Below are 18172 nucleotides of genomic sequence, written 5' to 3'. Positions count from 1 at the left end.
ATTGAATTCGTTCGAACCCGAACCTACATTAATTCAATGGTGCTAAGCCACCAAAATAATGCAACCCCCGCCCCCCTTTTTTTCTTTTCGTCCTACAGAGATTTTGTTCTAAAATTTTCTTTTCATAGAAGCACTTTTGTAACATGATATAAAAGGGCCCCTACCACTATGTAATGACAAAAAAAAATATAAGTATCGACAGGAAATTCTCTCTTTTATAATTTGAACTTTGAATGCAAAAAATAATAATAAAAATTTATGAAAGAATTGCATTTCGTTCATCAACATTAACTATCGTAATATTTGACTTTTAATATCATCAAAGATTGTAATGAAATAGTAAGTATCACTCTATTTTTACAATTTCAACTTTCTCTTCTGGTCATTAAGATGTATCCGTAACTAAAACACTACATCCCCCTCTATCCTAAGATGCTCAAGAAGCTTTGTCTATATTGATATTAGCTTTAGACAAAAGCATTCAATTAAAAATCTTTCTGGCTTGATCAAGAAATTTTATATCCTCCAAATCGTATACCGTTTTAATCGAAAAAACTTCTCACAAAATAAATAACAATAAAAACCCCGCTTCATGCCCCATGAATATCCCTGGTTTTGTTTGGAAGATCATGATTATTGAAATTGTTGCCATAGAAATAAAACACTACACTAACTACTAACCTTCTACCCGAATACGCGTCCTCTATCCTCTTATCTGGAATCATGTTCTCACCTCCTCGATAACCTGAAGCTAGGTCATATCCTGTCTTATCACCTCTCCAATACTTCTTCGACGCACTCTATATATCTATGTCAATTTTTTAATGCATGTAAACATAAACATGCATTAAAAATCTTCTATAAAATGAAAGTTTAGCTATTTTTATAATAATTTAAAAGTATTGCTAATATGGCTTAAGTTGTTATATCACAAAATGTTCCCTTAGATTACTCTTGTATAAGGGGCTTGAGAAATGACCTGATAATTTGGTTTAACTTATTTGTTGGGCTGGATCATATGTTTTAGAAGGGAAGACAACTAATGTAGTCTTGGGCCTTCACACACATAATTAAAGGCCCTCCCAAAAATTTGTATCTTAGATACACATACGCGAAAACTCATATACAAAATAAACAGAAAAATATCGTGATGTTATGTAAATATCAATAATGTCATTGTCCGCCGTAATATAGACTTATACTATAGCCCTTTATGAAATTTTCTCTTGTTTCATTTCTAAATGGACTATTGATCTTTGCCTTTTAACCACTTTGGGTTTTCACCATGGTGTTCCAAACTAAGTCATCAACATTGGGTCCAAATTGCCAACCTTTTGGTCTGTCACTTTGATTGGGCTTGTTTTAAAATTTAGTCAGGAAAAATGCACAAATATCCATTCTGGATGCCACATGTAATTTATGCATGTATTTAAATTTGGGGAATTTTCGCATATAACTACTTAAAAATAACTTAATTATGCTCCATAGCTATAGTTTGCTAATTAGGATTCATAGCTACATGTTAGAGGGAGGAGAGAGGCTAGCGAGATTGGGAGAGGGAGGAGAGAGCAAGCGAGAGAGGCGAATTGTATATGTATATCTGTCAAAATAATTGTATATATGTAACTGGTATACATATATATATTTGTATATCTGGCAAGCGAGATTGGGAGATGGAGGACAGAGGCGAGCGAGAGAGGGAAGAGAGTGGAGAGAGACGAACTGTATATGTATATATGTTAGATAATTGTATATATATAACTGATATACATATGTATTTGTATATTCGGGAAGCAAGATTGGGAGAGGGAGAAGAGAGACAATCGAGATTGGGAGAGAGAGGAGAGAGGCAAGCTAGAAAGGGCATAGAGTGGAGAGAGGATAATTGTATTTGTATATCTAGCATTGTATAGATATGTGTATAATTTGCATTTGTATATGTATAAAAGAGGACATGCGACGCAATGACAACTAAAATTAAGCTGCGAGTCGTAATTAATTCAAACTATAACTATGTTAGCTAATTAACTAATATATGTTTTCTTTTACACGTAATTTTCCCTTTAAATTTTGGGTAAACAACACAAATCTAGTACTTTAAGAGCTAATTATTTAGATTCATGCTAATTTGCAATATTAGGAATCTTACTCAATTTTGGACTTTGGATATATGGGGTCAAAATTAGGTGTAGTTTGTTGTAGATACATTGTATTCAAGTGGATCCATGTTATCTAACTCTCTCGTTAGCCTCTCTCCTTATATCTGGTATCCCAAATACACATATCTAGTGTAATTCATATTTATCTGGATACATAGACTATCTCGTTCACCTCCCTCAACTCCTTCTCTCATCTCTCCTTATTTTAGTGTATATGGTAAAAGATACACGCATTTAAGTGTATTTGACCTGAAATCTGGTATGAAATTATTAATTAGTGAAACAATATGTAATTATTTCAAACTATAGAGAGAATTAGTAAATATGGTAGGAATGTTTGTCTAATTTGATAGTTTTTCCTCAATTTTTCTTGTACGTATGTCTACTACGTACAAACATAATTGAGATATAATGTTGCGTCAAATATAAAATATTCTGTTTGCGATCTCTATCATACTTTTCAATAGAATATTCTTAACGAAAGTCTCACATTTTTTATCCTAAATTTGAATCAAAGGATAGACGTTCATGCATTTACCAACATTTTAGAAAAATACATTTATTGTCGAATAATGGAACGATTACTTCAATCGAAACATTAGATAGATTAGAAAAAAATGTGATAGAAAATTAAAAGTAAAATTGTTCATTTGGGTTGGACTCATCACAGAATGTGAAAAGCCACAAAATTACTTGCCTCAAATAGGGAAAATGTCTATTCACTCCATTTTAATTTGTTTACCTTAATTTATTCTACGAGTTAGATTCTCTAATCTTGTAATCTTAACTAAAATCATATGTGTACCAAAAATGCTCGTAGAATATTTTAATCTTAAATATATCATGTAGGTATTGAACGTAAAGAGTTACTAAATAAATAAATGACTTTTTTGAATTAAATTTAGAAAAAAAGGTAAGACAATTAAATAACGAAGGAGGTATCAATTTCCAAAAGAGAGGAAAAAATTAGCTGACTTGTGTATTATATTTGATGAAGATGACAAGAGGGGATTGCTTAGATAATAAACATACTTTATCTTCAACTCTAAAATTATGAATTCATCATAGAGAAAAAAGGTGAAAGCTCCCAAGGAGGGATCGCCGTCAGAGGATTCGTTTGTGACTTCCTCCTTTCAAAGAGTTTCATTCGCGATCCAAGCAAAGTAAAGAATCAAAACCTTATCCAATAAATATAGGATTCGTCAAAGGGAGGGGTGAAGATATAAAATAAATTAAATATGGGACCAAGTTTATTTATATTTTTTGGAAAGGGAAAAAATGAGGAAGAGAATTACACGATAAAGAATCGAACCCTCATCAACAAGGTTAACCTAACGAGACAATAAAATTCTTTGTGGGACCAAGATTTATTATTCCAAGTTAAAAACAAATTTAGAGGCCCTTTTAACTGGCCATAGATTCATAATATTTTTTTAGTGAATATTTGAAATAATATTCCTGCTTGAATATATTTTAAAACAATTTAAATAAAAAATGAGTTGAAAAATAAGTTATAAATTATTTTTCAAACTTGAAGAACAAATTTAAGTTGGATTTATAATTTTCATGACAAAACATTAATTTTCAAATAAAATAAAAAAATTCAAATGCATAATAAATACTTTTTGACCAAACGAATAATGTTCTAAAGAAAAAATGGGACCAAAATTTCTCTTTCCAATTATACTATGTTCGAACATTTGAATATTTCAATTCTTCTAAGTATATTTTTCTGGTGTAGTGCATTGTCTAAATATATCTCACCCATTATTTAGTGACTAGAAAAAAAGAGAGACTAACTTTCAATAGTAACACATATTTTTTCTTTATATAATTAGGTCATCAAAATATAATTACAAGAAAATAATCGTTCATAAATAATAAGTAGTAGCTTGAAAAGTAAGATAAACTAACTTTTAGAATATGTTAAAACATATGTATACATTTTTACATTGTCCGTATATATAAATTAAATTGGAAAAAAAAAATCATAGGATGATTTAGAAAGGAAATAATTGAACAAAAGTAGAGTATTCTTTTTTATCCTCTTTGCTATCCTTACATAAAGAGGAAAATGACTATCAATTTTGTGGTCACTCTAATATTGACGATGTTCATTTACAATATTCGATATTAAAGAATTTAAGATAAATGTACAAGTAATAAAATAATATTCTAGAATAAGTGTCTTTATTATAGAATAATAAATTGTTAATATTTCTTGCAAGTCAACCATTCCTATTTTTTCATTTTGCTCTTTCATCTTATTATATAGACCATCATATATAGAGAATTGTATATGAATAATGGAATTCAACATTTTGGACACTTTTAAAAAAATTGAATTCAACGGTAATTTTATGTGTTTACATATGCATATTCTCTTAATATATAGGAGAGAGTTGATGCTGAAGCATGTAGGTCTTCGTCGACATAGCTGCTTTGGCAAGGGCATTTTGGTAAAAAAAAAATTATTCTACTTTAATGTTATCAGTATAATTTTTTTTCGAAATTATGGACCATTTTAACTATGTCCATTAATTTTAAATTCATATCTTTAGTTATAATTTTATTACGTTGAATGCCATTAATATTTGTGTAAATATTGTAAGTACTTTGATTATAAAGTCAAGTCGATGAAGAAAAATATTTTAATTATGATAATCCCAATGAGTCTCTTCACATTAGATTTGCGAGAAAAAGAATGAGATGATTTACTACCATACAATATATATATATATATATATATTTTTTTTTTTATTTTTTTTTTATTTTTTTTTTTTTTTATTTTTTTTTTTTTTTTTTTTTTTTTTATTTTTTAATTTTTTTTTTTAGAACAAATTTTTAAAATCTTTAATCAACATCACTTAAAATTTATCAAATTAATAATATTTATCAGATATTTATTTTATATTTTATAAAATAATTTAAAATCGTTACTTAAAAATAAATATAAAATAAATATTGGGCCCCATTTCAGTTGACCCATTATAACTTCACCAATGACGTTTATATTATTCCAATATTGATTGAGACAATGAAGTGTTTGTTTCTTTATATGGTCTTGAGCTATTTTTATTTTACGTCAAATAATTTTTTTGCATCATAATATCTTATAAGTTTTATTTCACGTCTTTAAAACGCTATATTTTTGCGTAAAAAATATTTTTTTGCAGAAAAAAATATATTTTTTGCATCATAATATCTCATAAGTTTTATATCACACCTTTAAAACACTTATTCTTTACTAGTTCGATTGTTTAGAATAAGATAAAATTAAAGATCAGTTCATTTAAAAGATAAAAACATGTTTTTGTGTAATAAACAATCAAGATAGTGTTTCCCAAAGTTACAATACTATTTTGGCAAGTTCTTTAAAAGAAATGAATTTAAAAACCCAACTAATTAGTAGAAGTAAATGCAACTAAATAAAGTGATTATTCATCAAATACTGACACTAAATATATATTTTTTTAGAGACAATCTAACATATTTTGCAAATATCTTTAAAGCCTATAGCGATATTGAATCCAACGACAATTAATTAATGACGGTAAATTTTTTAGCAATACTCTTTAGTAATATGCATATTTATTGTCGCTAAAAAAATCACTATGCATGACACCTCAAAATCAAACTTGTGGAATTGATAAGATTCTTGTTTGTGTGCTTTAAATTGCATATATGCAAAGAGCTATCATCAAGTTGGAGCAAAAAGAGATAAAAAGAACAAAAAGAATACCAAAAACTTGGAATGACACACACAAAAACACAATACAAGTGGATATACACCAAAAACTAGCTTGTATAAATACCCTTTAATTCTAACTCATCATGATATATATATCATTGACTCATTGCATATAGTATTCATCAATTATATATTCATCATGCAAAGAGAAAGAGATACATTGACAGTTGCTAGAGTGATAGGTGATGTTTTGGATCCATTCACAAGGTCTATTAACCTAAGAGTTGTTTATAACAATAGAGAGGTTAGAAATGGTTGTGATTTGAGGCCTTCTATGGTTATCAACCAACCTAGTGTTGAAATTGAAGGGGATGATCTTCAAACTTTTTACACTCTGGTATACCATATATACACAATTTATATACAATTATATACAAACTATATACACAAGTATCATTGTTTTCATTTTGTACTCGTGTCATTTTTAAAATCTTCTTTTCTTATGTTAAGGAGTCTGAGAAGAGGTAGAGGTCCGTCGAAGAAATATTGTAGAAAGGTGATAAGATATGACATGACACACTTACAACTTACCAAGGATACGAACCTAGATAGGAAGATATATAAAGATCGATAAGTAGGGTAGAAGATTAGTAGGCAGTCGAACTTTATCTAGTTTCATTTATTATTATTCATACTCTCCTTCTCCTACTTTTCTTACTTATTTTGATATGTTTAACTTGATCTGAGGGTTTATCGAAAACAACATCTCTACCTTTACAAAGGTGGAGTAAGGCTACATATATCCTCCCCAGACTTGTTCACTTACGAAATTACACTAAATATGTTATTGTTGTCGATGAGAAAAAATGTGTTTTCTAGGATGTGATTAATTAATGAGTGAAAATACTGTCATAAAGAATATTATTAAAAAATAATAATGGTATTAAAAATCAAATAGTATTTTGATGAAAATTCTCAGCATTAAGAATATATAGATAACAATGTTTAAAAATTTAAGTTATGTCTATTAATGATGTAAAAATTATTTATATAATAAGATCACTTAGAAAGTAATTGTAAGTAATTATATTAAATTGCATGGTAAATACGTAGCCATTAGCATGCTATATGTTGAATTACATGATGGTATAATACCATTATTATTTTTTAATAATATTTTCCTACTTTTTGATAATAGAAAATCCATTTTAAATTTATTTTTCACTCTTGTTTGTGAAAGGTTATGGTGGATCCTGATGCTCCAACTCCGAGCAATCCTTACCACAAGGAGTATTTGCACTGGTTCGTTTTTTCTTCTTTTATAAAATTATAATATCAACTTTAATTTCATACGTCGATTCATAGCAACTGTCAAATATGTGTGATGACTTTATCAATATTTCCATTTAAGTAAAAACATACTATGATAGTTAAGTTGATTATACAAGAGTATTAACTTATCATAGTTAGTATGTTTTGAGATTAATATTCAAATTAAAATTTAGGAGAACTGACATATTCATAGATTGAATATTAACATTAATATTGGCAGAGTCAGAATTTTTTGTTATTATGAGTTCTGGATCATACTTCTTTTTATTATTCCAAATTAATTATTTGTACTATTGAATGAAAATTTTAAAAAATACAAATACATGATCTAAATCAAAATTATCGAGTTTTATCAAACTCATAATTACCATACTGCCTGATTATTAATTCTCTTTTGCAAATATATTGGATTTTATTTTTCAACTTCAATATTTTACTTCTCATTTCAATTCTATGAAATTATGTATATATTATTATTTTTCAAATTACACAATTACATGTTCTTGAGTAACTTTGTTAGGTTGGTCAATGATATCCCAGCAAGCACAGGAGTAACCTTTGGTAAGTCTTTCCTTCATACTAATAATAAGATTTAATATATTTCTGTTTGACACAAAATTTAGAGTATCGTATTCTAATGTTTTTTCATAAAATTTTCAATTTGCTTAATAGAAATATTTAAATTGCGATCTAAAATTTCTTGTATCTTTTATATATTTGATTGTTTATTTTGTGTTATATAGGCAATGAAGTTGTATCTTATGAGTGCCCAAGACCTACAATGGGAATACATCGACTTGTTTTAGTTTTATTTCGTCAATTGCGTCGAGAAATTGTCCATGCTCCCGAAAATCGCCAAAATTTCGATACAAGGGAGTTTGCAAAGGTCTATAATTTTGGATTGCCGGTAGCTGCGGTTTATTTCAATTGTCAAAGAGAAAATGGTACTGGTGGTCGTCGAATATAATTTTGTTTATGTTGCTTGTAATCTTAAGAAATGTTGTTGTTCGTGTCAAATTCCCTTAAAAAATATGTCTCTTTTAGAGAATTATTCTACATACATCTATCGATATTTTCTAGAAGCCAGGAACAACATACATATATCCAAAAATAACAATAAAGTCTTTAGTAGTCATCATATCATGTAATATCAACTATTCTACAAAGAATTGGTGATGACTATATATATATATATATACATGTTTAGAACAACATTAATGAAAATAAAGAATAATCTTTCTTTAATTTTATATATCTTGTATTCAACCTTTATAAATCAATGGTTTTGTTACATGGTGTTATTAGCACCTTGGTAGTTTTCAAACAAATTAAATATTGGATCATGCCTTGCCAGTTGGTAATTAATACCCAAGGGAGAAAATGAAAGAAATAGAAAAATAGAAATTAAGAATAATCACTTCATTTCATATATAGTCACTTAAATTTTTATGGGAAAATTGTATGAAATAGCAAATTATTAATTTAAATTAAATGCTATAGTCATAGTTTCTTTTATTTGTAATTCGCTGCAAACATTCCATGTTTTCTGTCATCCCATTTGTGTACCAAAATATATAAATAGACCCATTCGGTATACATATGTGTTGTATAAAAATTAATTGCAGGATCCATTTGTATACCGAATATACAAATAAAACTAATTGCAGGACTCATTTGTATACCGAATATACAAATAGATCCATTCGGTATACAAACTATAGATATAACATACGAATATGATTTTTATGTTTGCTACATTAACATTCATTCCACTGTCTTTCACAAAAGCTTATTCGATCCAAAAAGATATACAAATATAATCATTTATTACACTTTTAACATCACCATACAAGATAATTGAAATTCAACACTCACATCATCATGATTACAAGTTACAACATATATATATATAAAATGCTTGTTAAAAAATCACACCAAAAAAAGAAGAAGGTATACATATATATGTATCTCAATCCAACAAGAACTTGTTAAAATAAGACTCAAATTTCTTCATTTGCTTAGGAGGAAGAGCCACAAATATATTAACCCCATCATTGTTGTTGTTTATACCATCATCAATATTTGGGAACAACAATATAATTTCTTTTCTATGACAAACCACAGGACAACTATATTTTGGTTTCCCCCAAGGGTATTCAACTTGTGAAAACCCTAATTTCCACCATGATGAAAGCAAAAATTCCCCATTTGGAAATCCTTTATTAATTTCACCCCAATCAATTGCACTTCTTGCATATTCATCATTCATTCTCTTACTCCCTTGTGACACCAAATCCACAATTTTACTAAAAGGCCCTTCTTCTAGTTCGTGACATGTGGATGACGCGTAAGACGTCAGCACAGCGTTGCCAGCGTAAGATTGTGGCAACGGTGGATTTAACCTAGGTCTAATATCAATTGCGAATAAAACAGTTGAGATTCGTTCTGAATTGTTCTCATCATCGTACGACAACGCCTTACACCTCCATACATAAGAAGTTACCACATTAAAACTCGTGATTTTCGAGTTAGGGGTATTTTCGTCTTTTGCCTTTTCCTTCATGGAATTAATGTCACTTGAATTGAGCTTAAATATTTTGAAGTCAAGTTCTTCTTGTAGGGTTTCAAATACTTTAGCATTTAGTTCTTCACCAATGGGGACATCCAATTTGAGTAATTCGACGTGTGGGAACGTGACACGTGGAGGCGTACGAGCGGCTAGGAGGGTACGATCATTGCATGGGACAATGGCTAAGGGTTTAGGATTATTGTTGTCATCATCAAATGCTTGAGAAGCTAAGTTTTGTAAGAAAGTCTTGAAGCTTATTCCATCAAAGGTTATGTGATTGGTTGAAAAGCCCATTACAAAACCACCACACTTAAATGATGTCACCTAAAAAAAGTAAACAATTAAGTGGTTATAGCTTTGATTTATCAAATTCCCTAAAAGATAATTCTAAGTAACTGTCCATAAAAGAATGAATCAACAATGTATAAAATAAAAAAAGTTACATATGAGAACTTACAACAAGTTAAAATATAAAGATAATATAAAGTAATTTTTTTGCAATAAATAGAGGTAAAATTAGGGCGAATTCAATTAAATTCATTCTGAACTCACTATATAAATTTTAGATTTATGCATGTCTGTCATTAATATTTGTGTTTATTAACTTTTGCATAAAGCACAGCTGGGTAGTAGGTGAATACTTAATTATTTGAAAGGTACATATGACCCTTCTATATGTCCTATGAAAAAAGTAAAATAGCTAAATAGTATATATTATATATTATATATTATTTATTTATAGTAGTAGTATTAATAAGTGACAATTTTGTGCACTTTTACTTTCTAACTAGTGTTTAAACTTAAGCTAAAGACTAGCAATCACCTATTAAATAGGTATTTTAAAAAAATTAAAGTTCTCAGGTTTGAGCACTAAAAATGAACTAATCGTATTTGGTAAAGATAATATTATCTCTAGAAAAAATAGAATTTCTCAATATGAATCAAATTTAGTTATGCTTCAAACATGAGTATCGAATGCCGGATCCCAAAAAAAAGACAATTTTTCACATAGTGTAGTTGTTGGAAACGATTGGTCCTATTATTATTTCGATAAATGAAGTGAAAGGTCATCATTTATTTTTCTTGATGGGAGGTAGCACAAAACATTGACATTACGGGGAATCTTAGTAGCTCAGTCGGTTGGCTATATGAATTTCATTGAATAGTTGGACATTTAGTGTAAAGTCGAAAGGAATTAATTAATGACTACAAAAGGGCAAATATATTGTGTCTAAAATTCTGAGTTCAGATTAACCCATAGTTAAAAGGCTTCGATAGAATTCTTACCCCCCCTTCAAATCTACATTCATTACACCAACTAGCTAGGGAAACCCTTAAAGAAGAGATAAAATATGTAGTTTAGAATACTTTTATAACCAGAGGCAGATCTAGAATTTGTAATACTTTTCCATATTAACATGTATACGTGTGTGCATGTTTCGTGTCAAACATATAATACATGATTCAGTTGAATCTATCGTTCAAAACCTACATCGATCCAGAGTCCCAACTATTAAATATCTTTTTAAAGAAGCGTATAAAAATCTTAAGAGACAGATAATATGAAGACGAGAGATCAAATTTATAAATGTACTAGTAATCAAATGATGAGTATCATGAATATATACCTGGAGAATGCAAAGTGGTTTATCATCTTTTTCCAAAATATCAATGTTCTCATGAACAATTAGTTGTCTAAAACCAGGATTAGGGTAAACTAAATCACCAATCTCATTTAATGTTAATTCACTTGAAGCAACCATAAATACAGCCCCAGCATCACTATTACAATCAAATTCCAATCTTTTTGATTCTTGATTCATCCTAAGTCTCCCAGCCAAAAAATCATAATGGACAAGGACTCTAGATAACGCGATTCGGAGTCTTTCCGTCACAATTTCTGGTGGAAATTCAGGATTTGCATTGAAAAAATGTAGTGTTTGGACATCAAAATTGAGTACTTGATCAATATTTGGTAAGAACATAGGTTTTTTTGGAGTTTCTTGAGATGGGAACACTAAGCTAGTGTTATGGATTGTGACTTTTAGGTCTTGGATTGGTGATTCAAGGGGTTGGTATAGGGTTCCCATATTGAAATATTGAATATAGTGATACAAGTTTGTGTTTTCTTTTGTATGGTGTGTTTTGTTTTTGTAGCTATGAGTTGTATATTTATACTAAAATCGAGTATGGTGAAAGGGACCACCTATGTGTGCATGTGGTCATATAGTTTGGACCCCTTAGCTTCACCTTAATTAATTAACAAGAGTGTTTTGATTCGAACCCTAGAAATGGAGAACTTCAATTATGCTATTTTGTCAGATAAGTATCTAGATTATAATATACACATTCATAAAAACTAAAAAAATTGTTTCTTAACTTGAGATCGTTATGGAAATTCATAAACTTTAAATTCTGAATATGTATCTGTTCTTAATAGGAAACGTCATTACGAATCTGAATTAGTTGAACCAGTGAATTTCGAGGTAAGATGGAATAGGGGATGAAGTCATTTTGGAAGAGATTTTTTTAGTTACATGGGTTGCACATGTTTTTTAGGTAAAAATAAATAAGAAAAGAGATCTATAGAGATAAATAAAGTTAGATATGTGACAATTGTAAGAAGTATAGTGGTTTAAATCTAATATATTACTACATTTATAGGGCTTTCATTATCAGTACAACTGGCCTTCAATTTCTTCTCAAGGATGTCATACTAATTGACAATTGCCTATATAGTTTTAATTGCGAAAAATGGTCAAAAATATCTTTAAAATATTACAAAATTTATTAAATGGAAACTTTACATAAATGTATTCTTCAGTCATCTAGTTTAGTAGCATGGCTAAAGTATATATATTTATACACTTTGGTTGTACATGATATGTATATATTGTGTATATGTATTTATATAATATGTATATCTAATATGAAATATGCATTATGTATACATTGTATACATATTTGAAAAACTAGATCGTTGAATGGTATTTGGTTGAAATTTTCCCATTATTAAAAGATGACAAAACAATCATAATGTTATGTTTTGATTAACTTTTCAAATGATTATTCAACTGATAATTATCATCTTAAAGAGTCATCCTTCTTCTTGATTTTAATTTTCTTTTCAATAATAATAATAAAAAACTTTATGAGATGATAATTATTAATTAAGTGACTATCTGAGAAATCCAACTCCGTCAAACTTATGAAATATTCTTATTTTTTTTATTTGGTCTTTCCCCTTACCTTATGCGTCTTTAATTTTTACCCCCCACCCAAAAAAAATAAAATAGGGAAAAAATCATATTAATTATTTATGATTTTTGTTGGTGTATCCATATTGGAGCCCGATTAAATTTGAATTCACGCAGGAAAATCCCACATTGGGGGTAAAACACTCTCTAACAAAAGAGACTCTGTATCCAAGGGGACTCAAACCCGAGATCTCTTGGTTAAAGATAAAAGAGTACTTACCACTTTATCATAACCGTCTGTCGGTAATTAGTTATGATTATCGGTTTATACTAGGTATCAATTGAAAAATAGATCTTTTATGTACCATGTAATGTCTCCACCTACTTTAGCAACCATATTAATTATACTATGATTCAACTTAATTTTATTTTATGTATATACGTGAGATCTTCAACTTTCTATAATAAAATCATAAATACTTTTGTAGAAAAATCTAAGGAAAAATTAAGGTCCTGCTAACTTATCAATTATTATTTGATTTTTCTACTATAAAAAAGTCATGACAACTCCATCATTATCCTTTCTACTTTACAATTAATTATTAACTTTAACATTTAATAATTAGTTGAGTTAACAGTTTATGAAAATGATTGAACATTAAACAGCTTGAAAAGTTAGTTGAAAAAATATTATTATTTTAATGAGTTATTAAAACATAATTAAAACTCCACATATTAAAAATCAAGATTTAAGTTATATACATCAATATTGGAAAGAAGTTTTGTAAAAGCCGTTCTTTTTAGTTCATTATAGTACGTTAGTCACCTTTTTTATTACATTTTTACTTGAAAACATTTATTTATAATTATCTAATAAGTAACATGATTGTGTAAATATTTTACATTATCACTGCATAAATATTAAAATTTTGCCTCAAAGTAAATCGAACTAAAGAAATGTCTATTGGATTATTGAGTTAATGATTTTTAATTAGCATTATTCTTCATGTTAACTAATATTTCAACCAACTTCTCATCTAAATTTAAGGTTGTCCTTACTAATTTTGGAACAACCAAATTATTTCCTCTTTAATTAGTGTCACATACTACCACAGTTTTTTTTTTTTATATTAGTCAATGGCTGGTTTGACTTTTGAAACATCAACATTTTTCCTAATTAATTTTCATTTATTATTATTTATTTGTTTGTAAAAGTGATCCCCTAAATCAATAGGTGGAAAAAAAGAGAAAATTTATAGAAATACAGTTTGATGATACTTGAATCTTGCATAACTGGATTCGTGTCACATTTTTTTATTAAAAAAATTTATTTGTAAGACTTAAACTCAAAACTTTTAATTAAAAGAAGGAAGAGATCTCATTCATTCGGCTACATAATTTTTCAATTTCTAAAAAATAATTTTTACAACGACTCAAAAATAAAAAACATATTATTTTTTAATTAATAATTTGACTAAACACTTTAAGTCTTTTATATAAGCATTTTTTTTTTAAAGAAGCTTAACTAAACAAGCTATAAATAAAAATGAGAAGAAGGAAAACAATGAATTACAAAAGACAAAATATAATAGAAGGGGACCTTTAGGATGTGACCTCTTTTCCAATGGCACATGGTTGTATATTGAAGATAAAGAACTTCCATTTATTGAATTTATTTTCATGTTTGGTTTTTTATTCGGTGTCAGGTACTTATTTTAAAGTTTGAAAAAATCTTGATTTGCGTTAAAAAATCTCATATTGAGAGGTAAATTGCTCTCTAACAAAGATGACTTTGTACTTAAGAGCATTCAAATTTGATACATTTAACTAAGAATAAAGAAATACTTACTATTCCACCACAAATCTGATTGATTCATTTCTTGAATTTAATTAGAGCCAATATGTGGAGGGACAAAGTTCAACTATATTATTAAATATTCTAATTAATGCCATTTCATATATGGTGCTTATATTTCAATCATTAATTGTGACGGCCATTTACTAGAAAATTAATGTTTTGTAGCACAATTTCATTTGTCAAAAAGTAGTGGCTTTAAATAACAATATACTTTGTGTAGTCTTTATGAAAAAGATCTGAAGATAATAGCTGAAGAAAATAGGATATATGTAAATTTTTACTTTATTTTTGTGAGGTAGAACAACTTAAAAAGTATATTTTCAAAGTAGAATTATAAGAACAATATGACAACGCTGAATAGTAAGATACAAAATAAATACAATAATAATATATACATTGAATAATAAGAGACGACACGACTACTAATAAGGAGAAGAGGCGAGGAGGAAGCTAGTCCCCTACTTCTACTGGCTACGTCGTAAAGTGCGACAAGACTTGACTACCGACTAACCTTTTATTTTAATTTTCGACCTTCAAACTCTCCTACATAAGGCCGTGTCCTTATGAATAAGTTAAAGTTGCTATATATGTCTAATCATATATCTCTTCTAACTCGTGCTACAACCAATCTCTCACACTTACTTTTTACTGACATATTCATACGCTTCCTCCTCACATATCCAACGAAGATTATACTTTAAAGTAGAATTTAAATACTCGATACAAATAAATTTTAACCCCACTCATTGTGAAATGTGGGCTTAAGGTTTAATTTGACATTGAAAGATACCAGTCTACCTACTAGGGAGTTGGGGGTTGGGGTTGGATAAGGAAGACACTTTTGCCATAAATTATTCATAATAAAATGAAAGGCCAAGAAGTAATAAGAAAGAGTATAGGGTTATTTGATTATAGTATGTTTTTTTATTCGATATTTGATATATTTATATTGGTCGTCAATTAATTTGAATCAAATTTGTTTAAGGTCCATTATTTTAATAAAAGTATTCCTTAACATGCCTTTATTAGGAAAAAATAATCATAAATAGCACTATTCATGCCTGTTTTTCAATATATAGCGAGATTTTTTTCTTCAAAAAACATAGCATTCTTTTTCTTTTAAAATGTTGCAAAATACACGGTATATATATATAAAGAAATGTTGCAAAATACACGGTATATATATATATGTAGACAGTAAAATTTGCGTCGAGAAAACAATAATCAAGAACGAAAAAATTATCACAACAATCGTTTTATTATTTCAAAGTGTGAGTGTTACAATCTCTATGATTCCTCTAAATTCGCCTTTTCGAATATAAATTCAAGGGCTTTTGGAGCTTGTTCTTGAATCTTTGATGAACTTGGACTTTAACTTTATCTTGAACTTAATTTTTCTTGAACTTTATCTTGACTTCTAGTTGAATCCAAGGGCTTCGAGCTTGATCTTGATCTTGATTGTTCTTGAACTTGAACTTTATCTTGATACTGACTTCTTCAAATCTTCAATTCTTAAACTTGAACACTTGAATTCTTGAACTCTCGAGTTCTTGAATTCTTGAACTCTTGAGTTCTTGAAAATTCTTAAACTTATAGCTTGTAGAGAAATTTGTGGCTTTTGATCCACAAACTTTCTCTAGCTTTTTGTTTAGAATTCTTCGTTCTCTTTTCTGAATTATGAGGACCCCTATTTATAGTTTTAAAATAGAGGAGTTGTGATTGGAAGATGACTCTCTTTGACCAATCAAATTTAAGTGACATGCCATATGGGGTTTATGGAGCGAGCTTTAATTAAATCTATATTTATTAGATTTAAATAATTAACTCAATTATATTAATCCATAATATTTATTTGGACTAATATATTCCTAAATTTAATATAATCCAAATCATTTTATAAATTTATATTTAATAAATTTTAAATGACTACAATATCTAATCTAATTAAAATCGCGTGAATTACAATATATGTTTTAATTGTATGTGTATATATATATTTTCAGTGTAGAAGTTGTATGTATGTGAACTGTGAAGACATCAAATCAGTGGCAGATTCAGAATTTTGATTAAGGAGTGTCAAAATATAAAGAAGTAAAATCGTGTACAAGTCAAGGAGTGTCAATATGTAATATATATATATATATATATATATATATATATAAACATAAAAAATATATTTTACCAAGCCAAGCTATGTAATTTTTCGACGAAAAAGTATTATTAATCAACAACCCTCAAATATATGTGGCTCCGCCACAACATCAAACTTTACGTATATGTCAAGTCACAAACGTGTGTTGCTGCCATCTCTATGGAGAACGTGATTACTATTATGATTTCTTATCGTGTATATCTACTATAGAAATACATAATATCGCTAGATTTTTATAATATTTTGAAAGTTCTATTATAAAGAATAAAAAAGGTCAAACCCGTTACATCAGATAATTTTCTTGAAGTCGTTCTATAACCTAAATTTAGAACTCATCAATACATACAATTAAGAACGAAAAGATTGTATTCATTCCACCACGACAATGCTGAGTGGACATTTGCCAACAACATAAGGGGTAATTAATTTGATGCGTCATTCTTCAACATATAACAGCTCCTTTGATGGAGACAATTGATACTTATGGTTATAAATCACAGAAATAAATAAAATAGTACTACTAGTAAATAAAGTATGGGTCATTAATGTTTTTTTCCACATTAACTATAATAATTTTTTTAGTGGAATGTAATAAGTAGTGTTTGCCTTAATGCAGAAAAAATATATGATTGGAAAGTTTATAAAAATTAATCGAAATATAAATATTAAAATAATAGTAACATGGTTTGATTGGGGGATTAGCATTAATAATTAATATAATATATGCTTTAGTGTAGTGTTAATTAGTTGGTCGTACAAGAATTAAAGACAATCTCCGTATAATTAATGGAACATTTGATTAACGGGATAGTTATTACGTAAGATTCTATTTTATATCTGTCTCCTTCTGTTACTATTATATAACCTCCTCGAAGCAAGGAAGGGAAGTGGAGTAATTGTGAAGACTAGCGTAGAAGTTACTAATTTTTTTTATGGAAGCCGAGACCCCTCCATGACGTGGTATTAGACTGGTTAATCGTGATGGATCGATATTTCAAACTAAAAGAGATTTTGAACCTGGAGCGGGTACGTTTCATTACCACAAAGTTGAAGAAAATAAAAAGACAAATTTATGGTCAGCACATGTACAATAGAAGAGGGAGCTAGAGGAAAAGCGCTACGAAGAACAATGTTTATTTGATGTAGAATGGAATTAAGAACATCAAGATTCAAGGGTTATGTGTACTAGTAGGTAACTATCAACGTAAAAATGA

At 28.5% G+C, this 18172-nt stretch overlaps 2 protein-coding genes across 2 annotated transcripts; one reads left to right on the top strand and one right to left on the bottom strand.

Annotated features, from left to right (window-relative positions):
- The first annotated feature begins 6049 nt into the window (after window positions 1-6049).
- On the top strand, window positions 6050-8156 carry LOC125837261 (protein FLOWERING LOCUS T-like). The gene is made up of 4 exons (XM_049516425.1): window positions 6050-6247; window positions 7091-7152; window positions 7703-7743; window positions 7926-8156. Exons 1-4 carry the CDS (start codon window positions 6050-6052, stop codon window positions 8147-8149), a joined length of 525 nt encoding a protein of 174 aa, XP_049372382.1. The 3' UTR covers window positions 8150-8156.
- Window positions 8157-8996: 840 nt separating this feature from the next.
- On the bottom strand, window positions 8997-11896 carry LOC125837161 (fatty alcohol:caffeoyl-CoA acyltransferase). Its single transcript, XM_049516303.1, has 2 exons — window positions 11380-11896; window positions 8997-10075 (listed from the first exon to the last, which is right to left on the bottom strand). The coding sequence occupies exons 1-2, from the start codon at window positions 11839-11841 to the stop codon at window positions 9152-9154; spliced, it is 1386 nt and encodes a 461-aa protein (XP_049372260.1). The 5' UTR covers window positions 11842-11896; the 3' UTR covers window positions 8997-9151.
- Between the last annotated feature and the right edge of the window lie 6276 nt (window positions 11897-18172).

This window comes from Solanum verrucosum, unplaced genomic scaffold, assembly GCF_900185275.1.
Source record: "Solanum verrucosum unplaced genomic scaffold, falcon-dt-bn FXZP01000165.1, whole genome shotgun sequence".
Taxonomy (NCBI): domain Eukaryota; kingdom Viridiplantae; phylum Streptophyta; class Magnoliopsida; order Solanales; family Solanaceae; genus Solanum; species Solanum verrucosum.
The sequence above is the reverse complement of the archived record's forward strand: the minus strand, read 5'-3'. Positions and strand labels throughout refer to the sequence as shown.